This window comes from Anguilla rostrata, chromosome 3, assembly GCF_018555375.3.
Source record: "Anguilla rostrata isolate EN2019 chromosome 3, ASM1855537v3, whole genome shotgun sequence".
NCBI classification, from domain to species: domain Eukaryota; kingdom Metazoa; phylum Chordata; class Actinopteri; order Anguilliformes; family Anguillidae; genus Anguilla; species Anguilla rostrata.
Window position 1 is genome coordinate 1,047,511 of NC_057935.1, and position 27,490 is coordinate 1,075,000.

The 27,490-nt window shown below is 52.1% G+C and overlaps 1 protein-coding gene across 2 annotated transcripts in view; it reads right to left on the bottom strand.

The window, feature by feature from the left end:
* The window catches only part of ablim3 (actin binding LIM protein family, member 3), a 71,812-nt gene that overhangs the window by 35,077 nt on the left and 9,245 nt on the right, over positions 1–27,490 (bottom strand). For both annotated transcript variants that reach the window (XM_064325283.1, XM_064325284.1), the window contains exon 2: positions 20,967–21,104. In XM_064325283.1, coding sequence (XP_064181353.1) covers positions 20,967–21,104 — 138 coding nt within the window. The remainder of the gene's footprint in view (positions 1–20,966; positions 21,105–27,490) is intronic.

Below are 27,490 nucleotides of genomic sequence, written 5' to 3' on the forward strand. Positions count from 1 at the left end.
TGAACCGAGGATTTTCGTTTTTAGCTAAACTGAAACGGTTCCCGAGTTAGCAGCATAGAACATTCCGTTTCACACCTGCAGAGTTCATAAACAGCCCCTTTCACACACAGCTGCCTGGCTAAGTGTGGGGGATACTGCGGGCTATGCCGCCATGCTAACCCGCGCTGAAGCAGCCATGCTAACCCACACTGAAGCAGCCATGCTAACCCACACTGAAACAGCCATGCTAACCCGCGCTGAAGCAGCCATGCTAACCCGTGCTGAAGCAGCCATGCTAACCCGCGCTGAAGCAGCCATGCTAACCCGTGCTGAAGCAGCCATGCTAACCCGTGCTGAAGCAGCCATGATAACCTGTGCTGAAGCAGCCATGCTAACCCACACTGAAGCAGCCATGATAACCTGTGCTGAAGCAGCCATGCTAACCCGCGCTGAAGCAGCCATGCTAACCCGCGCTGAAGCAGCCATGCTAACCCGCACTGAAGCAGCCATGCTAGCCCGTGCTGAAGCAGCCATGCTAACCCGTACTGAAGCAGCCATGCTAACCCGTGCTGAAGCAGCCATGCTAACCCGCGCTGAAGCAGCCATGCTAACCCGCACTGAAGCAGCCATGCTAGCCCGTGCTGAAGCAGCCATGCTAACCCGCGCTGAAGCAGCCATGCTAACCCGTGCTGAAGCAGCCAAACGAGCCAATCACGACCCGGCCGCGGGATGAGTGCGCTAATCAGTTTGCGGAATGTTGTGTTCTGTGCGGCTTAATCCAGTTTAGGCTTCAAAGCGGTTCGTGGAACGGCGTGATGTTGTGGAATACGCCGCATGCTTTCAGCGTGAGATCATTAGATCGTTAGGAGGTTAAAACGCAGAAAACTGGCGTAGCCTCTCTCTGACATCCTTCTCAGAGGGAAGACCAGCCGTTACAGGCTGCAGGTGAGTTGCCTAGAAGACACGCTGTGACCTTCACCTGCAGAACATGGAGAACGAACAACCAAGGACAGTGCGGATATCCAGAGCACTGATGGGCACATAAACACACATGTGCAACAAGCTACACGCACCTTTCCAAACTGTTTAATGATTTAAATATCTTATCGGGACATTTAGAACCAGCTAACTACTTAACTAATGTGGGTCCCTTACGGTCCGAACACCAGGGGAACGGCAGAGAGGGCCCAGAGTCACTGTGGGCTGCAGGGATTGGAGCAGAGAGCGCTGGAGTCAGAGGCAGGTCACACTGCCACACGCTCAGCTCAGGCGACTCCCTCATATCAACATGGCGAGACGTTCTGCTTTACCACGTTCCACTGAAACCGAGAGTCTGCTCGCTGTTCAGCTCAAACTCTGACTTCATCAGGTCTTCACTGCCAGAAGAATAAAACTTAATCTCCAAATGAAATAAATTAACGCAGAACTATGTGTGTTACAGAAGAATACCGACGTAACGGCATAATTAATATTAAGCAGAGCTTTATTTACGGGCTTTATTTCATCCAGAAAAACATACCAGTAAACAAACAGATGTGATCAATCAGAGACACTCTCACTAAAACCCTGATATTCAGCAGATTGGATGATTTTATGAGTGTGTGTTTGACCTCTGAGGAACTTTGGCTAGCAGGGTTTTCCAGGCTCCTTATCCAGGCCGGCACGCTGAGGAAGGGGAGTTTCTCCAGCGAGGTTTGGCTCAGGCTGAGGCGGGTTTTTACAGCCTAATACTGCGTGAGAAATTACTGAAGGGTAAGAATATGAGGAAATCCCACAATGCACCACTTTATCACGAGACCGCTGGATAAGCTGGTGAAAAAAAAAAAACTTTTTAAACAGAGTCTGCTGCAGAAACACAAATACCCTCCGAGCCAGCCAGTCCTACAGAAATAAGAAATAATCCAACAGCAATGGGCACTTTGGGGGGGGGGGGGTGAGTGGTGGTGGTGGGGGTTCTTGTGATCGATGTTTTAAACTCCACTGAGCTGTGCCTGTATAGAATCTGCTGAAACTCTCCTCCACCCACACGACAAAGAGAAGAACATCACCTTCAGTGGGAGGAGAAAGAGGGGGAGGTAGTGAGAGATAGAGAGAGAGGGCAAAAGATAAAGAGAAAAAGAGATGGATGTAGATAGAGAGAAGGAGAGAAAAAGAGAAAGACTGCTTGTGTGTGTGAGGGAGCCAGAGTTCTAAGCATGCAAACCATAAACCACAACATGCTCACATTGCATTTCAAAAATCCTAAAATATAACTGAAGTTAGCTCACCACAAATGAAAAAAAAACCCCAGGAACTGTGCAGAGTATGAAATTTAATACGGTATGGAAAAATGGAGAGTAGCAGACGCGTTCCTCCTCTTTGGGAAGCGGCTCGTGCTGCTTCTGCGATAGCATTAGACAGCAGCGCTATCTGTGCTGCTCCAGATCAACCCATACGGTCTATTAATGAAAAAAAGCCTGCATTATTTATGATGTAATAATGCACATGACAGCTTTAATGGGCTCTCAAGGGTGTCTCTGTGTGTGTGTGTGTGTGTGTGTGTGTGTGAGAGACTCTGTGTGTGTGTGTATGTGTGTGCATACATATGTGCATGTGTGTGTGCATGTACGTGTGTTGTTGAGTATGTGAGCCCACGTGTGATTATGTCTAAAGTTAAAGCAGTGATGTCTGGGCCTCACAGGCCATTAAGCCACAGTGAGAGCCATTACAGCGTTCTACAGTACGCTCACAGGGCGTCTTGTTACAGCCAATCAGCACCCGGCCTGCCTCACGTCCGCTTGCCCTCTCGGTCCTATCCCAGCAGCCCCCAGTCTGAGCGCAGAGCGCGGCGCGACTCAGAGCACACGCTCCTGATTAGATTCTCCACCTTCGCTGCTCCCACAGACAGACGCAGGAGCACAGCAGTACACCGGTGAGCTCTGGGGATGACCTCAGACCAGCACCGTGTGACCCGCACAACCGGCCAATCAACGGCCCCCGTGGAGAGGAAAGACCCTGACGAGACTCGCTCGCTCTCAGCACCTGGCAGTGGGTCAGTCTACTGGCCGGCGGAACGCAGGGGAGGAGGACGCGTGTTTTACAGATCTGAAATCTGACGCTGCTTTCCAACTGTTCTGGAGTGAGCAACTCAACGACACAAAGCATCCGTTTAAGGGCAGACACGCACACTCTCGTTTAAAAAAAAAAAACATGTTTCAGCACAAAAACCGCTTCAGTCTTTCAGTCTAACAGGGACATTGTGTTTTAATCAGACCATCTGCTGTAAAGTAATGCATTTAATCTGCTTCTCAGCTGCAGCGTCTAACAAAGGCATCGGCCTGCGCCTCCAGCATCCGCACAGAATCCAATTTGCTCTTCGGAATCATTTTCCCCCCAAAGACTTATTCAGAAGCAGAGCACTGCATGGTCCTTAAGTGGATTGCATGTAATTAGCATGAAACGCGTGCGTGTTGATGATAATGGCGCTGGGGGGGGGGGGGGGGGGTGGAGGGGGTTCGGGGGGGGGGAGGCGGGCTACAAAGCTGGGTGGATGGGAGGGGCTTCCCCTTCCTCAGTTGCCATAGGAAACCTGGTTTCCCTAGAGACAACAGGGTCCCATGCGAGAGGATGTCAGAGACTGAGGTGCTGTGTGTGTGTGTGTGTGTGTGTGTGTGTGAGTGTGTGTGTCTGTGTGTGTGTGTGTGTGTGTGTGCGTCTGTGTTTGTGTGAGTGTGTGTGTGTGTGTGCGATGCGTGTCTGTGTGTGCATGTGTGTGTGTGTGTGTGTGTGATGTGTCTGTGTGTGCATGTGTGTGTGTGTGAGTGTGTGTGCTGTGTGTGTGATGTGTTGTGTGTGTCTTGTTTGTGTGAGTGTGTGTGTGTGTGTGTGTCGTGGTCATGTGTGTCTGTGTTTTGTGTGCAGTGTCTGTGTGTCAGTGTGTGTGTGTGTCGTGTCTGTGGTTGTGTGTCTGTGTGTGTGTGTGTGTGTTTGTGTCTGTGTGTTTGTGTCTGTGTGTGTGTGTGTGTGTGTGTTTGTGTGTGTGTATGTGTCTGTGTTTGTGTGTGTGTGTGTGTATAGTCAGTCCATCTGCATCTGCTCATTGTCTCATTTACAATCAGACAAAATACACATGTCACAGTCCTCACTGCTCTCCTCCTCTCACCACTGTCTCTGGTCCTGTCCTACAGAGCAGAAAGAGAAACAGCAACTTATCAAACTCTCACCCCTGCGATCCATTAGCAAACTCCTGTCTCCTGCAACGTATTATCCAACAAACTCCTGCAATCTTTTATCAAACTCCTGCAATCTATTAACAAACCTCCCAGACATGTAATCTATTATCAAACAAACGACCGCAATCTATTATCAAACATTCCACACCTGTAATCTATTATCAAACAAACTACTGAGCTGCAAACTACAGGTATACAGAGCACATGCAGTACAGGTATACAGAGCACATGCAGTGCAGGTGTACAGAGAGTGTGCAGGTACTTTCCCTCTATGTTAGCTCCTCCCCTCTCTGTCAGCTCCTCCCCTCTCTGTCAGCTCACCACCACACGCTTTAAATCTGAGCTTCCATGTGTCGTTTCATTAACCTCGCTAATGGCGCTTCTGCAGTGAGACGCAGTCTCTTCCCCCATTGGTCCGCTGGCCCACCCCAGGCCTCACACACAGGAACACCGCCATTCGCCATCGCGGCTGCTTCTGAAGCAGAACCACACAGGAGAGTGACCCAGATCCCCCCCCAGACTGGGCCAGCTGCACACAGACACCCCTGCCTTTCACGTATTGAATGCTTATTTAAAAAAAAAAAAAGATAGACCCTGATTCCAGGCTTATAAAAATATATACATTGTTAAGACACATGATTGCTTACCACCCCAGGTACAGTTCTTAGAACTGAAATTGCAGCTTCATTTAAAAAACAAAATGGAGGCAATTTTGTACAACTGCTTTCTAGATGTTTGGTGAAGACTTTCATCACATCAAAATGAGTGTCCATTTATGTCCAGGAAAAAAGGCCCCATCTCTCTCTCTTTCCTGGCTCCCTTTGTCTTTTCTCTTCTCCCCATTTCCTTATTTTTCTTCTCCTTTCTCTTTTCTTCCCCTTTCCTGCCTATATCTCTGTGCTCCCCATCTTTCTCCTTCTCTCTCTCCCTACCTCCCTGCCTCTCTCTCTCCCATCCTCCCCTCTCTTTCTCCCTCTCTGTGCACATCTGTCCCTTTATCACAGTGTGTGCCGGTGACTAAGGGCTCATAAAAGCCAGCGGAACCCCCCATCCAGGGCCTGCCACCCCTAAAACCCCCCCACCCCCCGTCCGGCCGGGCCCTGCAGTTCAAACCCCGCAGATTACAGAGTAAATCACCCAGATAAGGCCGTAAATAGAGGCTGTCAGCACGGCCTGCAGACCGACTCTACCCTGGGGTCATTAAATTTGCACTGGGGGGCAGAGGGGGGGGGTATTATGTATTTATCAGCAGCTAACAGACACTATTAAAATTATGCATGGCAGGACGTCTCTGCACCCCTCCCCAATACCAGCACACAATGCCATCATTTCACTGCCCTTTGTGTACCAGCTCTCTGTGACCCCGGGACAGCAGGCCTGTCTGTCTGTCTATCTGTCTGTCTCCATGTCTGTCTGTCTGTCTGCATGTCTGCCTGTCTGTCTGCATGTCTGCCTGTCTGTCTGTCTGTCTGTCTGCCTGTCTGCTTGTCTGTCTGTCTGTCTGTCTGTCTGTCTGTCTGCATGTCTGTCTGTCTGTCTGTCTGCCTCTCTGTGTGTCTGTCTGTCTGTCTGTCTGCCTGTCTGTCTGTCTGCTGATGGGAGATTACTCTGACTAATTGGCTACCATTTTACAGCCTCCCCCAGCACTCAGACCGAATACTTAACACTGGATCACTGCCATGCTTCTGTTTACAGACCAAACACAAACATCCCAGTGCATCCATTCTGCACACGCTCTTATCCAGAATGACTTACACAACGGGAGCATGTGACAGATTTCACCAGATTAACAAGAGGAGCAGGGCCAGAGCTGGCTATAGCACTCCCAGACCAGTGAGTGCAGCATCCCTACAGCAGTAATACACACTCACCATGGAGATCCACGCAGATAGGAGTGCAGCATCCTACAGCAGTATACACACTCCCAGACCTATCAGCACCCTCGCAGTATACACTGACAGTGATCAGCATTACAGCATACCACTGCTAGTAACTAGAGAACACAACCACTAAGACAACACATTCAAAACACACAGATGACATCCATAACCAGCTCTAACAGGGGAAACATGAAGCCATATTCAATGATTCCACAGCCCTGACCACTTCTGGAAGTTTGTTCCACCTCACGCACACACATGCACACAAATACACACAGGCAAGCATGCACACGCACATACAAGGCCCACACACACACACACACACACACGCATAGAAACATAACATTTGACTTGTGGATAAAGCTGTGTAGTCACTGTAATCACACACAAACCGATCTGGTTTTCGCTGCTGTGCGAGATTTGAGACGGGGACACCCCCCCCCCCCCCATTCGCGGCCTCGCTTCCTGGCCCCCGTCCCGACAGACTCAGCAGTCTCTGGGACAGAGCTGGGGCGGGACAGGGTCGTAATCATGAGGTTAATTAAGCGCTCGCGGTTTTGGCAGGCCGCGGAACCCAAGCCTCATATATCACCCCCCCAAACAGCCCCCCCCCCCCACTCCGTACCCCACACCGCCTCCCTCACTGCTCCCTACACCCTCCATCCAGACCCAGGGCCACCCATTCTACAGATACAAAAACAAACATGATGATGATCAATAAAATCAATTAAAAAATAATCAATATGAGCGATAAACGTCAGCGCGCTGCAAGCATCCGTCTGAATGAATTATTTATAACGTCTGAGTCTGCTATCACGCTATCTGTCAAACCGGCCAATCGATAGAGGCGACTCAACCAGGTTGGGGAAAAAAAAAACATCTGGATGATTGACAGACTGTCAGTCCTGATGTAGTGAATTAAGAAGAGTGAGGGAACAGGGAGAGAGAGGGGAGGGAAAGAGGGAGGGAGAGAGGGAGGAAGTAAAAGTAGAACAGGCAGAGAGATACAGAGGGGGGGATGAGAGAAATGAAGGAAGTAAAGATTAAGAGGGTGATAGACAGGGAGGAGGAGGAGAAGGAGGGATTGATTTTTCAACCTTTCATAATGAATCACAGCATCATCCATATGGATCGGGGATGTTACGAAGAGAACAAGCCTGTTACTGCGGCCAGCCTTTCACTGCCTGTGATTGGCCTGCTCAGTCTGTCAGAACTACAGAGCAGTGCTGCTGGGTGGCTCATCTGTTAAGGCTCTGATACAGTGTGTGGGTGGGCCCCATGGTCTGGTGTTGATTCTGGACCGTGCCAGCGCTGACTGTGGCTGAAATGCCTCATTGCACACTAGCAACCCCGGCTGGTCGATCCGGTGTCAGCAGGTCCACCTGTTCGCTACACAGTGAAGTGTCTTCCTCTGACTCATGTCTGTGTGAGGCTGAATGGGGAACCGTGGAGTGACATCACGCACTTCAGAGCAGAGCGCACGCTTCCCTGTGCTCTCCTGAATCCACAGCGGTAATGAGTAACGGTAAGGAGCGCTAACAAATACGACCGGGCATTTCAAATCGGGGGAAAATCAGAAAAAAACAGAGCGGTCCCACTGTGTATTCCTGGTGTCACATGACCTGCCCGAGCGAAGGCGTGATGCGTATGAATTATTCAGCTTCCTGCTGCCGCTGCTCCAATCAAAAGGCCAGGCTGACCTTCAGCAGAGCCCCGGCATCCTGACGGACAGGCGGAGAGGACGGCAATGCCGTGCAGGGGCTAGAGAACTTCCACTGCTCAGCGCCTTCGTGGCTGTGTCTCGGTAAAAAGCGGTATGCGGGGGTTGCAGGTTTGATTTCCAGGTAGGGCACTTGCCAGCAGAATACCTGAGCAGGTACTTTTCCTGAAATTGCTTCAGTAAATATCCGGCTGTATAAATTGATTTCATGTAAAGAATGTGTAATTTGCTCTGTAATACAGCCTCTACTAAACAATTTTGCACTATATAGAAGGGCTAGCTATAGCTAACTGTGACAGTATCTGACGTCCTCCCTCAATAAGGTCACCAAATATGACGTAGGTAATCATGCCGAAGATTGTTGAAAAAGGGGGGCCAGGGGAAAAAAAGAGAAAGCAATTTGATCTTTTCAGGATGATTTCTTCACTTTATTTCAATAAAAAAAGTTTTTAATGTTACGAATCATAAAGCAGGAAAACATCCATTTGGCTGGTATATTTCATTTTTATAACATTTGGTGCACACCCTTTAAATAAATAAACACTTGCTTTTAATTGTGAGATAACATTAAGGGCAAAAGTTGCTTGAATCCTGGCCAGGGAATATTTTACTGCAGATATGATTGTTTTTGTTTGACTTTATTTGCTAATATCCAAGATTAAAAACACAGACATGCTCTCTACCTGCCAAAGACTCAATTAAAATGAGAAATGCACATACAAACACATTTGTTGACTTCTCTGTGGTTTTTAAAGGACTTATAAAAAAACCAATAAAAACTCTCTTTTCTGTACATTCAGAGCACACATTGCTGCGATACTCTGGGTGTAGTTTGTATTTTCTGTGATTTGTGTGGATGTGTCGGCCTCTGTGAGCTGTGAGCTCAGTCCCACTCCACAGCAAACACACGCAGCACTGCTGAGGGCCACTGGAGCACACACAGGTCATCTGAGCGACAGCTTACACTGCGCAGGACCAGGGGGTCACACACACACTGCAAACACACACACACACACACACACACACACTGCAAACACTGCAAACACACACACACACACACACACACACAAACTCACTCATACACACACACTGCAAACACTGCAAAAACGCACACACACAAACTCTCACACAGGGAGCGGACCAGGAGAGGGGACCCCGAACTTCGCAGAACATTACGTGTCCACCTGTCCAACCCCCCATCCCCCCTACACACACACTCACTCAAATACACACATTCACCAGCACACACTCACACATCCACATACAGACACACACACACACACACACACACACACACACACACTCACTCACATTCACACTCGGTGGTAATGAGGGCCTAGTCTTCTCTGTAATTATAGCAGCATTTCAGCCGAGCCCAAGTACAGGAAGGTAAAGAACAAGCCAGCAGTGATTGCGTTCTGGCGAGGTTTGGTGGTGTTCTGGTGGCTTTTCTTCACCACAGGGTGCAGGTGGCACCTCTCGATCTCCGCCAGAATCCGGGAGGAAAAATGACAAATTAAACTCTATAAAAAGCCCTAAAATCCTTCAAGGGGTTCAGTGCTCATCCATGAGTTCAGGAAGAGAGACTGAATTACAGCCTCCTCTCATTGATACGGTCTGAACAAAGCCCCAGATGTGTGTGGAGTGGGACAAGACGATCAAAGACAGGAATCTCAACTGCAAAAAAAAAATCACGACATAACGTGAGCCCCCCCTCCGCACTCCCCCCCAAATACTGCTTTCATAATATCGCCCCCCAGACCCCTCCCCCCACAGCACTGCCCAAACATAATACTAAAGTCCTGCAATAACCACGGGCCTCCAGGCTCACTATGGGTTTATGACTGTGACCTATGAAACTAGAGCCAAAATGGCGCCCGCTGGCTGTATTAATCCGAGTGGCTTCCTGGTCCCTGGGGGCCGGCCCTCCTTATGGAGCCCCGCCTCTTAATCAGCCAGCCTTTACCTGGCCCCGCCCCCTTTTTTTACTCAACCCACTGACCTTGCCGTCAGTCTCCAGCAGTGCGCTGGTTCGTGTCACATGACCTGACCGGGTTTTATGACATTTAAATGCCCAGACCTGCAGTTCTCCATGCGGGGGAGCTGCACGGGTGCCGCTGCGTCTAACGGGCGACGGCTGGCGCTCGCATGCAGCGCTGCAGAAGCGCATTAACATGAGGCACACGTGCAGCGGTCGCATTATCCGCCGCACTGACGGGGAGGGGAGACACGGGGATCACACGCTCCGCTGGAGCACAGCGCGGCTTTATCACCTCCGAGCGCCAGACCGTCACTGCAGGAGTGCGTTTAATCACGGCACCTCGATTAGAGCAGGTGCGTGGCTGCACACTACCAGCCACGCCCTCTGCCACGCCCTTCGCCTCACCCCTCACGCCTGCCGCCATGCCCCCCCACGCCCTCTGCCACGCCCTCTGCCACACCCCTCACGCCTGCCGCCATGCCCCCGTCCTCCACCCCTAACAGACCACTGGAATCCGATGGACCAGAGGAGCAGCTGCTGATCGGTGAGAGAGTGAGTACCCTAACAACCCCCCCCCTCTTTGGTGATTCTATGGCAGATTACCCATCACCCCCTGGGGCCTCAGACTGCAGTGAGGTCAGGGTGTTTCTCCTGAATGACTGTACTGGTAGGACGTATGGGATCACATGCCATGTCACATGACCTCAGAATGAGCGGTGTTCCAGAGGAGGCCAGGTGTTCTGGGTTTATGTCCCTGTCAGGTGTGGGGCTACCTGCTAAACTGTTTAAAAAATGCAGCACTATACTGTCCATTGAGGAACTCTTCCAGTTTGCTTCAGACACTGATCTTGGATTCTACAGCGACTCACCAGCAGAAATCAGGAATCGGTCTGGACTTGTGTGATGTGGTTCAGGCAAACTGAAAGCGATTCTGGGGGGGCCTGAGTGTAAATTTTCTCCGGCTGGGATCCTGGGGGGGGGATGGGGGAGGGGGGGGTGTGACGCACTGGGGGGGTCCCCAGCGTCTCCCCTAAACCCAGCAGGCAACAAGCCAGGGCCTATCCTAGCCACCAATCACCTTCACAGGAAGGTCTCCCCAGCAACCAGCCGGTGGGCTGGAGATTGGAACCAAGGGCTATGTTGCCGTGGCAACAGGAAGCCAATCTCCCTCTCCCTCTCCTTCTCTCTCTCTCTCTCTATCCCTCTCTCTCTTCTCCCCACGCTCTCTCTCCTTGTTTAATTTCCTCATTCTTTTTGCTTCACTTGCTCTCTCTCTCTCTCTCTCTCTCTCTCGCTCCATTTTACTTGAAAAAAAGGTAAAACATGGAAATGAAAGAAATAAAACAATACGGACGGAATGAGAGAAGTTCAGAGGAGGGCGGTCACGTGGAGAAGAGCAGCAGCAGCCGGTGGCTGTTTTAAGAACTCGCCCACTACTTGATCATCTCTGGCCGGGGTGTCCAATCTTATCCAAAAAAAGAGCTGGCGTGGGTGCAAGCTTTGGTTTCATCCCAGCACTACGTCACCTGATTCTACTGATTACCTAATCATGACCTTTATGAGCAGAACCAGGTGTCTCAGTTCTGAGCGAGAACAAAAACCTGCACCTACACCCAATTGGACCCTGATCTACTGCCACCCACCTGCTGGGAGGGCTCCTGCACCATCATCTGAATGAGCCACACACCTGAGGAGGCCGTGATCTTGGACCGGAGGTGAGGTAGCCTGGGAACGAAGATTCTATAAGTCAGGGCTGCCCAATCCTGTTTCTGGAGATCTACCGTCTTCTAGGTTTTTCATTTCAACCTTACTTTAGCAGATCTGATTCTATTAATTAGCAGCCTAAAAAGATCTCTAGCTGTTGAATGAGGTGTGCTTTGTTAGGGCTGGACTGAAAATCCATAGGCCAGTAGATCTCCAGGCACAGGGTTGGGCAGGCCTGCTATAAGTCCTCCCTCCTGAAACTGCGCAACACTAAAGTGAGGATTATCACCACAGACCGTCGATAAGCTAACCAGACGCTCAGCTCCATATCCTTAGCATCTTTTCTGGAGTTCAAGGCGTTCCTCCACACACCGACTCTCTATAAATATTCACGAGGCGGCGCGTTTGGAGACAGAACGTCCATGGCTTGCAAAAGCAACACAGACGGAACAGGAACCTCCTGGAAGCGAACGGGTCCCAGCGGAGTTTGGGCCGCTGAAACAGGGCCTGGAGAGCCGGTGAGAAATCCAATAACGGGACCCGATCCAGCGGAGATCCCGCCAAGTGAATAAAACGAGCCGCTCCAACGAGCAGATGCCACCTCACTCCGTCACAGCTCCGCTTCAACGACTCCGCCTGGAATTAGCCTTCCGCAGATGAGAGAAGGGACACAGAAGCTGCCCATCTGGTTTGCTGATAGAACATCTCTGGCAGGGGTGTCCCATCTTGTCCTAAAGCGGCTGGTGTGGGTGCAGTTATTTGTTTTAGCCCAGCACAACAACACCTGATTTAACTATTCAATTAATCGTGAACTTCAAACGAGAATCAGGTGTCCTAGTGTTGGAGTAAAATAAAAAAAAACCTGCACCCACATCGGCCCTTTTTGGATTTGATTGGACACCCCCCGATCTATGACATCACCAACAGCAACTTATGTTTTCAATCAGGCAGTGTACGAGGCACCTAAACCATGCAGCATGACGGCTACAGTAGTCAGACTCGACGGGCATTTTACCCGAAAGTCAAGCACTTAACCCTCATTTCCTCAATAAATACTGCGCTGGTAAACTGGAAGCGTGGAACAGGAGCATCGAAGGTCGCTCCGGGTGAGGAAGTTTGCTAAATAACAAATAATAAAGCCATTAAACAGACATTAATTAGACACTGACGCAAACGGCAGCTGTAATTAAAAGCTCTTTAAACAGTGTTCTGCTGTTACTGTAGCTGGTGTGTAGGACGGGCCAGGCCACTAAAACCTTTTATATGTCAGAGTTCCACATGCGGGTACTAATTAAGAGCGGGAAAATGGGAGAAACGCGCTCCTCATGTTACGCTGAAAGCAGGTCGGGACCGCAGCGTTCCCCTCGCCCGTCCCAGCGCTCCTCGCCGGTCCCAGCGTCCCTCGCCCCCCAGCGTTCCCCTCGCCCGCCCCAGCGTTCCCCTCGCCCGCCCCAGCGTTCCCCTCGCCCATCCCAGCATTCCCCTCGCCCAGCCCAGCGTTCCCCTCGCCGGTCCCAGCATTCCCCTCGCCCGTCCCAGCGTTCCCTCGCCCCCCCAGCGTTCCCCTCGCCGGTCCCAGCATTCCCCTCGCCCGTCCCAGCGTTCCCCTCGCCCCCCCAGCGTTCCCCTCGCCCGTCCCAGCGTTCCCTTGCCCCCCAGCGTTCCCCTCGCCCGTCCAGCGTTCCCTCGCCCCCAGCGTTCCCTCGCCGCCCCAGCGTTCCCCTCGCCCGTCCCAGCGTTCCCTCGCCCGTCCCAGCGTTCCCTCGCCCGCCCCAGCGTTCCCCTCGCCCTTCCCAGCGTTCCCCTCGCCCTTCCCAGCGTTCCCCTCGCCGGTCCCAGCGTTCCCCTCGCCCATCCCAGCCCAGCGTTCCCTCGCCCATCCCAGCGTTCCCTCGCCCGTCCCAGCGTTCCCTCGCCGTCCCAGCGTTCCCTCGCCCGTCCCAGCGTTCCCCTCGCCCGTCCCAGCGTTCCCTCGCCCGCCCCAGCGTTCCCCTCACCCATCCCAGCGTTCCCCTCGCCCGTCGCCCGTCCCTCGCCCGTCCCAGCGTTCCCTCGCCCGCCCCAGCGTTCCCTCGCCCATCCCAGCGTTCCCTCGCCCGTCGCCCGTCCCTCGCCCATCCCAGCGTTCCCCTCGCCCGTCCCAGCGTTCCCCGCCCGCCCCAGCGTTCCCCTCGCCCGTCCCAGCGTTCCCCTCGCCGGTCCCAGCGTTCCCATCGCCCGCCCCAGCGTTCCCCTCGCCCGCCCCAGCGTTCCCCTCGCCGGTCCCAGCGTTCCCATCGCCCGTCACGCAACCCGACATCCCAGCAGCTCGCTTAAAAGTTCCCCGAAGCGTCTGACGAATGCATACCTCAGATCCGCTCCCGACAGGGATGTTCAGGAGCAGAGAGGGTCTCAGAGGAATTTAAAACCGCCTGCACACAGATGTTGGTGAAAGACGCTACGCCTGCAGGGTAGAGATCGCTAGTGTGTGCACACCCCTGCTGAAGCCACACACACACATATACACACACACACACATCTACACACACACACACACACTCCACCCCCCGAACCCTCAAACCCCCACTACAGGGACTAACATCACCCCCCCCACAGGAGGGACTGGACTGTGTTTTTCAGAAATTCAAGAGCAGGAAGGATGGAGCTAGAAGGGGAGTAGCATGGAAAGAAGAAGCGTGGCATGGTGGGAAGGTGTGGTGCATGATGGGAAGGAGCGAAGCAGGGTGGGAAGGCGTGGAGCAGGGCAGAAAGGGCTGGTGCATGATGGGAAGGGGCAAGGTGGGGAGAATCCCCCTTTACTCTTTGAATCTTACAATTCCTGCAAACTGCTCATTTCTCTGCCGACTCATAATCATTATTTTTGTACATTTCCTTCGACTTCCACAACGACGCTTCTCCGCACTATAATTAGCCCTTCTCCCCACTGCCGTAACATCGGCGGATGACAAAGGAGGTTAAAGACAAGTAATTAGCACCCTGCCCCTCCTCCTCCTCCTCCTCCTCCCGGCTGCATGAAGAATTTATCAGTGCAATTTGCCAGCCCTGATCTAAGAGGCGTCACTGAGGCGATTACATAAGCAAGACCTCCTTAAAAATTGGAGAGGAGGAGGACTGGGCGCTGTGCGAGAGGAATAGAGAGAGGGAGAGAGAGAGAGAGGGAGGGAGAGAGGGACCAGGAAGTCTCTGCTTATCAATTAAAAGCCCTGGCTGGGATCTGCCCCCCCCCCCGAGGGCCTTGTGCAGTTATAAAAAGGAACACGCTGTGGTGATGAAGGAGAACATAAAGGCAGCAGCTGTGATAAAACACACAAACCTTTACTCAAAATGGCCTCTGTAATTGGCAGCAGTGTAGCACAGCGGTTAGGGAACTGGGCTTGTAAGCTGAAGATTGCAGGTTTAGGTCCCAAGTGTGACAAAGCCATTGTGCCCCTGAGTGAGGTGCTTAACCTAAAATTGCTCCAGTACATCGTGAGAAAGAAAATAAGTCTGCACACGGAAAGGTATGCTCCCAAAACAGGTGAATTTATCACTGCAAGCTCCTGTACCTGAGCCCAAACTGCACACAAGCCAATTGCCTCTGCTTTGCTTCAGTATATATCCAGCTGCATAGATGTAAGTCTGCATCCTGTCGGCTAAAAGAAATGGCTGTGATAATGAGGTGGGGGTGGGGGGTGAGGGAGGGGGGTAAACTGGAGCTGTTGCAGGGGCTGATGGGGTATCTGGCCCAGCATTCAGGCTCCCGAAATTACAGAAAGCTCATTTAATGGACTCTGAAACGTCTGCGGGACGGGCAAATAGGGTCAAGCTTTCAGAACTCCACCACAGACATGAGCCAGCACCTCCTGCTCCTAAAACACTCCTCCACCACCACAGACATGAGCCAGCACCTCCTGCTCCTAAAACACTCCTCCACCACCACAGACACGAGCCAGCACCTCCTGCTCCTAAAAACCTCCCCCGTTACCACAGAACCTCTACAGGAACCAGATGGTCGGCTCCTGTGTGCCACCCCCCCCTACCTCCTCCCCACTGTAGCAGGGTCCTGTTGGTGATGGAGCATTCACAACACGCAGCAAACTGAAAGGCTTCATCTTCAGTGGTGGACAAACAGAACTGCCGATGTTAAGAATGTAGAGCTTTAACATCCGGAGAATCCGTTCCTGTGCTCTGACACTTCTGTGAATTTGAATTCTTTGTGCATCCACCCCTTAATCTCTTCCACTAAATGACTAATCTAAGCACTCATCTAAGCTCACTGCTCTCAGACTGAAGAGGCAGTCTAACAGCCGGTCCCTTAATGGAGGCTAATGCTTCGCATCGCGCTGCAAACGGTATCGACTGAAACATTAGAGAAGGTTTGCAGATCAACGCTTGCGCGTAGAGGACATGCAGGATCAGAACCACAGAAGGGCTGCGTGGATCCCATCAATCACAGCCGGTTCTGTCCAGTTCTGTCCAGTTCTGTCCGGACATGCGAGACGTTTCTCTCAGCTATCTGGACCGGATGGATCCGGTGTATCGATCAGTCTGGGTCATCAAATGCCAAGAGCAGCGAGTGCAGCCAATGAGATGGAAGCACGAGATAAGGGGCCAATGAGAGGGAAGCGGCTGATAACAGGCCAACGAGAGGGAAGCGGCTGATAACAGGCCAATGAGAGGGAAGCGGCTGATAACAGGCCAATGAGATGGAAGCAGCAGTGCACAGAGCCAGACACTGTGTGCAACCCCTAACCATTACCCTCGGAACAACTGCACATGACAAAGAAGGTTCCACCCATCCACCCAGGGGAAAACAGCATTACACAGTGCACTGGAGGCTGAAGAGCCTGGAATATGGAACGCTAAAATCTTTTAAACAGCAGAATCAGTAATTGAGTTACAAGAGACCGGGCTAATTAAATTATAATTATATAATTCTGTTTATGGGCGACTGGAGATTGGTTTTTAGCGTCACACCAGCCTTTTTGGTTATAATCGTTTAAATGTTATAATTACATGTTCACTTTCAGTGCACAAAGGTAATTAAGCATAATTGCGCGCAATTAGGTGAAATTAAAAACAATCAGCCAGTGCTGGGTGCTCTTTAGTTAAGTAGTTTATCAGGTTCTTTACTGATTCCTTCCAGGTCGTAGGTCAGGTTTTTGGCCCTGCCTGTCTAATGCCCACTGGCCTCCCCTCTCTCCTCCCTGTTTAATGGATGGCCTGGCTGCAGAAATAAAATCAACTCAATTACTTTAGGAGATTATGGGAAGACGGGCCTGGGACTGTTCCCATTGGCAAACCCTCCTCTGGCCACTCCAGATCCAGATCAACAGCCCGACATTAAGATTCAGAACACAGTTCACTGCCTGATCGATAACGGCAATTTCACGTCTTCAAAATTCAGCTTGTTATCGCTTGCGGGAATTCACAGCGATGGCGCAAAGCGTGTTGTGTTGCCCCAGAGTGCATTTTTTTATAGTCAATCAATGCCTGAACTTTTCTTCTGTAAATGAGAAAAAATACAGCCATGGTATAACATGTTGGAAATTAGTCATCCTCTGAAAACAGAACCAGGACAAAACTGAGGACGAACCTGCTATTTAGGGAAACATTTCTGTAAGAAAGGTGAGGAAAGAATCTTCTAGATTCCTGTGGCATTGTTGGGCATGGACATGGTTTTTTCTCATGTGCAGATTCTGGGGGCTACTGTGCATTAGTCAGTCAGCATTAATGCTCCTCTGAAGCCTATGGACTGGCCCCCCAAACTGGTGCGTGCATCACCACACCGGCCACAACAGTCTGCACGAATAAACAACCTTTTATACCCCCCTGCCACCCCCCCCCCCCCACTCCACTGTTTTCTGGAGATCGCGCCCACCAATCAGCACGTTTTACAGACTCTCCAAGGACACTTGTTAACGTTTCCAAGTTGATATTAATCGCCAGATTGTTCTCCGAGGCCTTGGAGGCAAAGGGATACAACAGAAGCCCGTTATTCTGCCGCCTGAAACGCTTGCGGAGAGACCCGTTCTGTAACAGAGTTTAATGTCTGAAGGCGAGGGAGCAGTGTGTTCCAGAGACAGAGAGAAACACTGAGCCGTTACAGCCATTAACCCCCCCCCCCCCCCCGCCGCCCCCCCCAGCCTGCTCATTTCACACTGCGCTGTGCTAATCTCACGCTAGCCTTAATGACTGTAAGGGAATCAATAAAGGCTTCCTCTTTACAGAGCGCAAGTTAAAAATGCTTCAATGCGATTAAAAGTAACTGCATTTGGCCAAAGAAGAGTAAACTGTGCTGGACTGGTGCGTAGGGCTGAAGAATGGCACTGTAGAAAAAAAACTTTTTTACTTTAACACATTCTGTGGTCAAACACACCTTTTATCTTAAAACATTCTGCAGTCAAACACATCTTTCATCTTAAAACTCACTCCGGTCAAACACACCTTTTACTTAACATTTTATACACATATTAAGCACCTTTGGGTTATTTACAACAGCTGGAAAAGAACAGCTGGCTGTAAATGCTTGGAATTGAAACCTGTGGAATTCTGGGGGATGTAGTTCCAGAGGCCAGTTCTCTAAGCTGCAGTGAAGTGAGGGCCTGAAGTGTGTCACTCAGAGATGCAGCAGGAGATGGGAGATGAGACTGAAACGATTCCTCTGTCCCGCAGGCTGAGTGTGACAGAGGGGTGATGAAGTGTCACGCGTGCGGTTAGTTTCTCCGCGAGGAGCTGATTTCGCGGGAGAGGCAGAGACCCTCAGTTACAGGAGAGGCCTTTTTCGCGGGACCTGTCCCAGGCCCCAAAACAGCACAGAACCCAAAAAAGGGAAACAAAGAGCGCTGCAGAGGGGGCGATATGACCGCTGGAGCTCACGCCCGCGGGTCTGGTGGCGCCCACAATGCAGCTTCAGAAAAGGGGCAGTGGGGGCCACGTCCCACAGAATAACTGCAGACCAGCGGCCCCCCCAGGCATGTGCACCGCTCACTGGGGGGGGGGCACCGCTCACCGTACCCTTATCAAACTTTGTGTGTGGGGTTTGCATGTTCTCGCCGTGTCCATGTGGGTTTCCTCCAGTTACTCTGGTTTCCTCCCGCAGTCCAAACACACGCAGGTTAGGCTCAGTGTAGAGTTAAACTGCCTGTAGGTATGAGTGTGTGAGCAAAGTGTGTGTGTGTGTGAGCGAAGGCCTTGAGCCTCTCACCCAGTGCATGCTGGAATAGGCTCCAGCCCCCCTGCGACCCTGACCAGGAACTGGATAATGCATGGATGGACGGATGGACGGATGAGTGGATGGATGGATGGATGGATGAGTGGATGGATGGATGGGTGGATGTTTTGATCTGCCACACTTGATCTTGAGGGTTACTGCTGCGTGTGCTTGAAGGTGTTCTGTGCTTCTCAAGTTTGCTGAGGGATTCGCATTAATCTCTGTTTGCAGAGGCGATTACTAGAGATGGAATCCAGTAATGACAGCCAGGGATCAGAGCACGCCCTCAATACACTCTGCAGGGGGCGGGGCTTCACCTCACAGAGAGTGAGGTCATTGGTACCCGGTGCTGTCTGTCATTTCCCTACAGACTCAGAGAGATGTAGTGCCACCGTGTCTCAGAAGCGGAGACAGAGCAGTGCCTGTGCCCTGGATCTGCCAACCCCAACCGTCATACCCTACCCACAATGCCCCTCTTCAGCAGGGGTAGGGTTGAGCTCAGAACAGCCAGAGAGCCACGCGTGACTCTGCAGTTCAGCGGCTGAGCGCCTGCAGCAGGGAATCATGGGACACGTAACAGCTGAGGCTCATCCTGACAAAGACCGGAGAAAGAGCTGACACACACGGGGAAGACAGCGTGAGAGAGGGAGTGTGACAGAGGGAGGGAGAGAGACGGAGAGAGAGAGAGGGAGTGTGACAGAGGGAGGGAGAGAGACGGAGAGAGAGACACAAACACAATCAGGCGTGTGTGTGAAAACCCTGAACAGACACGGAGGCGAGGAGATGCGTGACATAAACAGATATATTTAGCCAGGGGCAATCTTCAGCGAAAAGAGAGACAGGCAGAGGCAGAGAGGAAGGGAGAAAAAGAGAGAGAGAGAGGGAAACAGAGTGGGGAACAGAAAGAGGGAGGGAGAAAAAGAGAGAGAGAGAAAGAGAGTGGGGGACAGATAGAGGGAGAGAGAGAAAAAGAGGGAAAGAGAGGAGAGAAAGAGAGCGACAGAATCTGAGAAAGGTAGGGGACTATAAAAAAGAGACAGAGGGAGATAGAGAAAGATGGAGAGAGAGAGAGAGAACAGGAGAAAGAGGTAAAGACGGAGTACGAGAGAGAGGGATGGAGAGAGAAAGAAAGAGAGAGAGATTAACACAATAGGTGAGGAATGAGATTGCATGATTATGCTCTTGGGGAGTTCATGTGATCCCAAGGAACTTGATGATGTCACAATAGGAGATGGAATCACATCCCCCCCAAACCCCCTACTGATAAGATACGGCTCACAGGAAGCTTTCCCATTGGCTGCCGCTTGGACAGTGTTGCTGAGTACAACCACCAACCAGGGCAGGGCGCTCCACACAGTTACCACAGCAACCCCTCCCAGGCAACAGCCAGGCAGTTACCACAGCAACCCCTCCCAGGCAACATAGACTATTCCAGCTGTTAATGGTAAGTGGGGGGGGGCACAAGGCCGGAAGCCCGATCAGTCTCCCCCCCCCCCCAGAGCAGTCCAGCCCTGACTGCGCCCCGTCTGTGCCGGCTTCATTATGGGGTGGTTATTACCACCACCCCCCCGCCCCCCCACCCCACCCCCCGCCCCCCAAGGCCGTGTCGATTCCCCTGCCGGAGAAGGGCTCCATTTCACCTCTCTTCAGCCGTTGCACCCCTGAATTAGACAATCTTGATAACAAAGAGAAGTGAGTACGCTCTGGTGTGTGCAAATTAAAACAACAGGGAGATGGGCAGGGGAGGGGGGGGCTAAGGGGGGTCACATGGGAATGAAGCCCCACACCAGCTGGCTTTGATCACCACATCACCCCCCCCCCCCCAAAACCTGGCAAAAACACCTCATTAGTGTTCATAGGGAATCCCTCCCTTCTGCCCACAACAACCCCCTGCCACACATACACACTCACATAACACACACATATACACACACTCACATAACACACACATATACACACTCACACATAACACACAGAGGCAGGGGGTACTGTGTGACAGACAGGGTTTAGGGGTGCTGTGTGAGACAGACAGGGTTTAGGGGTGCTGTGTGAGACAGACAGGGTTTAGGGGTGCTGTGCGTGACAGACTGGTTTTAGGGGTACTGCTGCGTTTCACAGATGGAGTTTGTGGGTACTGCGTGACAGACAGGGTTTAGGGGTGCTGTGTGAGACAGACAGGGTTTAGGGGTACTGCTGCGTTTCACAGATGGAGTTTGGGGGTACTGTGTGACAGACAGGGTTTAGGGGTGCTGCTGCATTTGACAGATGTTTGGGGGTGCACAGTTCCGTGGGGTCCTACCTTGGCAGGTGAAGCACTTGACGTGGAAATGGACGTTTTGCACACGGACCACCTCCCCTTTGCACACCTCCCTGCAGCGGAAGCAGTGGATGGGGGCGGAGCTTCTCCCACTGCCATAGGAGCTGTGCTGATAGGGTACTGCTGGAGACAAGAGGGCGGGCCGTTAGAGACCACGCCCCTAATGACACACACACACACACACACACTGTATATAACACACACGCACACACCTCATTACACACACACACACACACACACTGTATATAACACAACACACACAACCTCATTAACACACACAACACACCACACCTATTAACACACACCACAACCATACCACACACACAGTACAACACACATATCCCCTCATTACAGCATTACGTCAGAGTATTTGCGCACTAATCTGTTGCGAATGTGAGTTGCTCTGGATAAGCAGGTCTGGAAACACACATGCAGCGTTGCGTTGGGGTTGAAAGATCCACTTTCACAGAACGAGTGCCTGTTTCTCAGTATCACAAGTTCTGTGAAAGAGGGGTTGTTTCTCAGTATCACAGGTTCTGTGAAAGAGGGTTGGTTTCTGTATCACAGGGTCTGTGAAAGAGGGTCTGTTTCTCTGTATCACTGGTTCTGTGAAAGAGGGTCTGTTTCTCTGTATCACAGGGTCTGTGAAAGAGAGGCTGTTTCTCTGTATCACAGGGTCTGTGAAAGAGGGGCTGTTTCTCAGTATCACAGGGTCTGTGAAAGAGGGTCTGTTTCTCAGTATCACAGGGTCTGTGAAAGAGCAGAAGCCACACGTGCCCACCCCGCCATCCCTCCATAAAATCGATCAGGCCTCCGTCACATCAATCAGAACGTCAATTCAGCCGCGATGCCTTCCAGACTACGATCGTTCATTTAGCAGATCAATCACCCGCTTCCTGTCCAATCAATCACCCAAACCCCATATTCATCTCTGAATTACCTTATACAACACTTTCTGCATGTTCTCCTCTCTAACATAGGACGTCCGTCCAGAGTGATCATATAAGAAATTATTATCATTTCATCCTTACCCTCTCATTCTGACATCGAGTGTAATAATTCAGATCAAGTGCAGCTACCTCATCCTTGAGCTGTTTATATATTCTGTTTTATTATTTATTCATTTTACACATTTATTTTTATTCAGGGACAATGCACATTAATCGTCATTACTGTAAATGTCCCAGCATTAGCCAGCTGGCTGGTTTTCAATGGGGAATAAGGGAAGAAACCGAAGTTCTGGTTATTTATGTTTATAATCTCTTTAATTAATTTGGCTGCTTCTCTCATCGATAGAGAATCACTGGGCCAACATGGCAAGAGAATATACATCACAAATCAGAACAGCCACCTGAGAACGGGGGAAGGGAGCTCAGACCATCAGTATAATTAGATTCATAAACACACAGTCAAATATGCAGCTAATATGGGAATTAATATGTGCATTAAGGTCACTGTCTTCCAGGTCAAAGGAGTATATGAGCCTGAAGTCCGGTGTTTCTGTCACCTCTACAACACCAGGACTACATTACCCAGAAGTCTCAGCAGAAGACTCCCAGGTGCGTTTGGATGCTCTCCTCTATGACATCACCCCCTGGTGAACCAGAGGGTGTTTTTGAGTTCCGCCCAATTAAACACGCGGCTCAGGGCCTCAAAGGTTCTGTCACCCGCCGGTGAGCATTGACCCGGAAAAACCCTGCTGGCATGGCAACAAAAGGGAAAAAACATTCTAATCCTGGAAATTCATGAATAGGCCGGAATTCCATCCGTTCAGAGGAATTTCAGCAGAGCTGGGTCACAAGTTTGCCCTGAGATCGTGACCTCTGGCTCACTGCTGCCTGACCTTTAACCTCTCCCAGCCACAACCCTAAAAACTGCTTCCCCTCATGAGTCACGCAGATGCTGAACATGTCAGAACTGGGCCCGTAACCCGAGCAACGGAGAGGTTCTGGAACCTTCGCCTTCAGAGGCATTCCGCTGTGGAGACAGCAGAACATTCCAGAAGAAAAGTGACAAAGAGGACACCGTGATGTGTGAGAGCGGAAAGAGAGAATCTATTCGACCGGAAAAAGGGCTGTCCAAAAAAATGCCTGTCCTACTGAAGACCTTTCAGTCACCATAAATATTCAGATATTTAACTATTAAAAGAACTGATTTGCTATGCAGGCACATTTTATAAGGTCATTCCAAGGAAAGAAATTTTACACAGCACTGGTGAATTCCCAGCCAATCGAGTTCCTGGATACACAGATTTACCTGAGCAGGTAATCCAGCTATGACCTGCAGTAGATGTCAGCGCCCTGCCCTCGTGCTCCTGTGCAGTTTAAACCAGCCTGGCCAGATTCAGCAGCAAAAGTGCTTATTGCTAAACCAGTCAGCTGATCAAGCGTGATCTTCGCTCAGTGAACGCTGCCAGACGCAGCCACGCCTTTAATGATGAGAGCAGGTGTAAATCTGCTCAACGGGGCATCTAAAAGCAAACAGGGTAGAACAGAATAGAAACAGTTCAGCGATTCACTGATCTGTGTCATTGTGAGGATGCAGGAGAGCCCATCCAGAACCTGGAAGAGGTCCCGCACGAGCGATCCGACCTTCCTCGCAAGTAATTACCCTCCTGATGCTGGGAGCCGACCGGCTTCTTCGCGGGCTGCGGGGTCGTTATTCTCGGGCAGTGCCTGGATCCCTGCCTCTCTGCACACCCTGCGCTGCTGCGTGAGCCTCCAGGAAGTCCAGAGCGGAGGACCGGTCTGTAATTCCCACTCTCGCAGCGTGTTAGCGCCGTGTTAGCGCCACTGTTTCCTGCCACACGCTGGAACACCGCCCCGCGGTATCAGCCCTGCGGTATCAGCCCTGCGGTATCAGCCCTGCGGTATCAGCCCCGCCCTGCGGTATCAGCCCTGCGGTATCAGCCCTGCGGTACCAGCCCTGCGGTATCAGCCCCGCCCTGCGGTATCAGCCCTGCGGTATCAGCCCTGCGGTACCAGCCCTGCGGTATCAGCCCTGCGGTATCAGCCCTGCGGTATCAGCCCTGCGGTATCAGCCCTGCGGTATCAGCCCTGCGGTACCAGCCCTGCGGTATCAGCCCTGCGGTATCAGCCCTGCGGTACCAGCCCTGCGGTACCAGCCCTGCGGTATCAGCCCCGCCCTGCGGTACCAGCCCTGCGGTACCAGCCCTGCGGTACCAGCCCTGCGGTATCAGCCCCGCCCTGCGGTACCAGCCCTGCGGTACCAGCCCTGCGGTACCAGCCCTGCGGTATCAGCCCCGCCCTGCGGTACCAGCCCTGCGGTATCAGCCCTGCGGTATCAGCCCTGCGGTATCAGCCCTGCGGTATCAGCCCTGCGGTACCAGCCCTGCGGTATCAGCCCCGCCCTGCGGTACCAGCCCCGCCCTGCGGTATCAGCCCTGCGGTATCAGCCCTGCGGTATCAGCCCTGCGGTATCAGCCCTGCGGTATCAGCCCTGCGGTATCAGCCCTGCGGTATCAGCCCTGCGGTATCAGCCCCGCCCTGCGGTACCAGCCCTGCGGTATCAGCCCTGCGGTACCAGCCCTGCGGTACCAGCCCTGCGGTATCAGCCCCGCCCTGCGGTACCAGCCCTGCGGTACCAGCCCTGCGGTACCAGCCCTGCGGTATCAGCCCTGCGGTATCAGCCCTGCGGACACGTCACACCGCTGCTCACCGACCGAGGGCCCGGCGGCAAAAACACCCCCCCCCCCTCGGGCCGATAAAACACCCCAGGAACAGGATCACAATCCCAGGAACGGGATTAGGATCTCCAGGGCACGGAGAGTTAATTAAGGGCAGGAGAACGTGCCAGGCGGACGAATCAGATAAATGAGACGGTAGGAAATGATCTCTATGGTGTTCATTTTTTCCATTCTCACGGCTGGGAAAGCTCTATGGTTCTCACGGCTGGGAAAGCTCTATGGTTCTCACGGCTGGGAAAGCTCTATGGTTCTCACGGCTGGGAAAGCTCTATGGTTCTCATGGCTGGGAAAGCTCTATGGTTCTCACGGCTGGGAAAGCGCTATGGTTCTCACGGCTGGGAAAGCTCTATGGTTCTCACGGCTGGGAAAGCGCTATGGTTCTCACGGCTGGGAAAGCTCTATGGTTCTCACGGCTGGGAAAGCGCTATGGTTCTCACGGCTGGGAAAGCTCTATGGTTCTCACGGCTGGGAAAGCGCTATGGTTCTCACGGCTGGGAAAGCTCTATGGTTCTCACGGCTGGGAAAGCGCTCAGCAGCAGCAGCAGCAGCGGGGCTCTGATGGCGAAGGTTTCGCAGCGATAAGGAACACGTCAGGAGCAGCTGGTCCTCAGAGAACAGAATCAAAGCAGGACCAGAAACAGCCTGAGGAACTCAGAAACAGCCCACATGCTGAGAGACCTGAGCACTGATAACCAACCCCCAACCACACACACACACACACACATTCGCACTCGCACGCACACACACACACACACGCACACACACACACACGCACACACACACACACACACGCACACACACACACACACACACTCACACACACACTCGCACACACACACACACACACACACACACACACACACACACACTCGCACGCACACACACACACACACGCACACACACACACACTCGCACACACACACACACACACACTCACACACACACACACACACTCGCACACACACACACACACACACACACTCACACACACACACACACACACACACACACACACACACTCGCACACACACACACTCGCACACACACACACACACACACACACACACACTCGCACACACACACACACACACACACACAGAGACAGCATTGTGATGACAGTTGCATTTCACTTCTAGCTGCTGTCAGAAAGCTCCCCGCTTACCTCAGATCAGGAGGGATTATCTGACAAATGAATTAAGAGTGCGTTCCTAAACCCAGAGGGACCCAATGTTCCCCTGGCCCAGTGTTAGCCCCCCCCCTGCTCCGCACAGACAGGTGCCTCGTCCTGCCCAGCCTGCTGAAGGGAGGCTGCTGGGATACGGGTGCGATCCCTCTGGGGTTAACGCACCCCACAGACACAGCAGCGCTCTCTCTGCCGTCTGACTGACGCGCTCTAAGAATCTGGCCCGTCTCCAGACGTCCTGTCCTGTCCCACAGCGCTGGGCCTCCTCTCTGATAGGCCGACCTGTCTCACACCACGGTTGGCACAGAGTCCGTTTGGGGGAAGGAGTAGGTGCTGCCCCAGTAATCCAATAAAAAAGCACAATCCGATCAAGACTCATCTGCAGCTGATCTACCCAACGATAAGCCCCAAAGGCGATTCCAGCAGGACATCTCACCAGTGATAAAATATTTATTATGTACTATAAATCATCACTTTGTGTGCCAGGTACTTGCGCTCTTTTTCCTGAGCTAAATTTGTAAACAAAGATTTCTGTCTCCAGAGTGTGAGTGTATGTGTGTGTCGGGGGGGGCGGGGGGTGAGGTTTGTGCCAACGTGGTGCTGTCCCAGCTGAGGATTCACATTCACACACACGGCCAAATTCCTGACAGCAGCACACCACCCTGCACCACCGCGGCCCCAGGTTCACCTCCTGTCAGTCAGCCAGAGTAACCTGGCAACGGGACGTTAAAGAGGGAGAGTGGGAGGGGCCAGCCGGGATTACCGTTCCCTGATCGCCTGACGGGAATTCTCTAAATTTCCGTTAATGGAGGGAAGCTCTTCCGTCCGGTCCGCATCCCGACGGGCGTAGTGCTGAGCGCGTTTCCCAAGTCCCGCGAACGGAAACCTGGATTAACGTCTGATACGCCTGAGCCAACACACAGACGCGTTCTCTCACCCCAGACACACAGGGATAAATATAGCGCTGCTCTCCCCAAGACCGTCAGCGTACGGGAACACATCAAAAAAACACGCGAAAGAAAAAATGCCAAAAGTCACAAAACCCAAAAAAATGTGCAGAACACACATTCAGAGGCAGGCCCGCTTTTCCCCGAACATCAGCGAGTTTTCCTGGAGCGTGTGTCAGAAAAACAAACCTCCCGCTTAACCTCTCGCTCCCCATGACAGGATTCTTCATGTGGATTAACGGGGGTGGGGGGGGGCGGGGGGGTACTGGGGAGACAGACAGGACCGGACCCACCTGACACTGAACACGGAGGGTGCGGTGACACCCTGTCCTGAGTCAAACAGGAGCGGCAGCCTCAGGCCTCACTGCAGGCGCTAATTTTACCGTGGTCTAAAAGCATGCTGGGAGATTAGGGGCTAAGAGGGTGGAGGGGATTTGGGCTGACAGGTTTAGAGAGGCTGAGAGAGTGTAAACAGACCGTGAGGTGAACACTCCCTCACGCCTCTTTCTAAAAAAAAACCTCCTGCAGGACAGGCCTGTAGCAGGCTGAAGCATCTACTTCTGATAACTGTGATTACACACACACTCCTGCAAACATGCATACACACACACGCACACAAGCACGCACACACACTCGCACACACACACACATGCATACACACACACACACA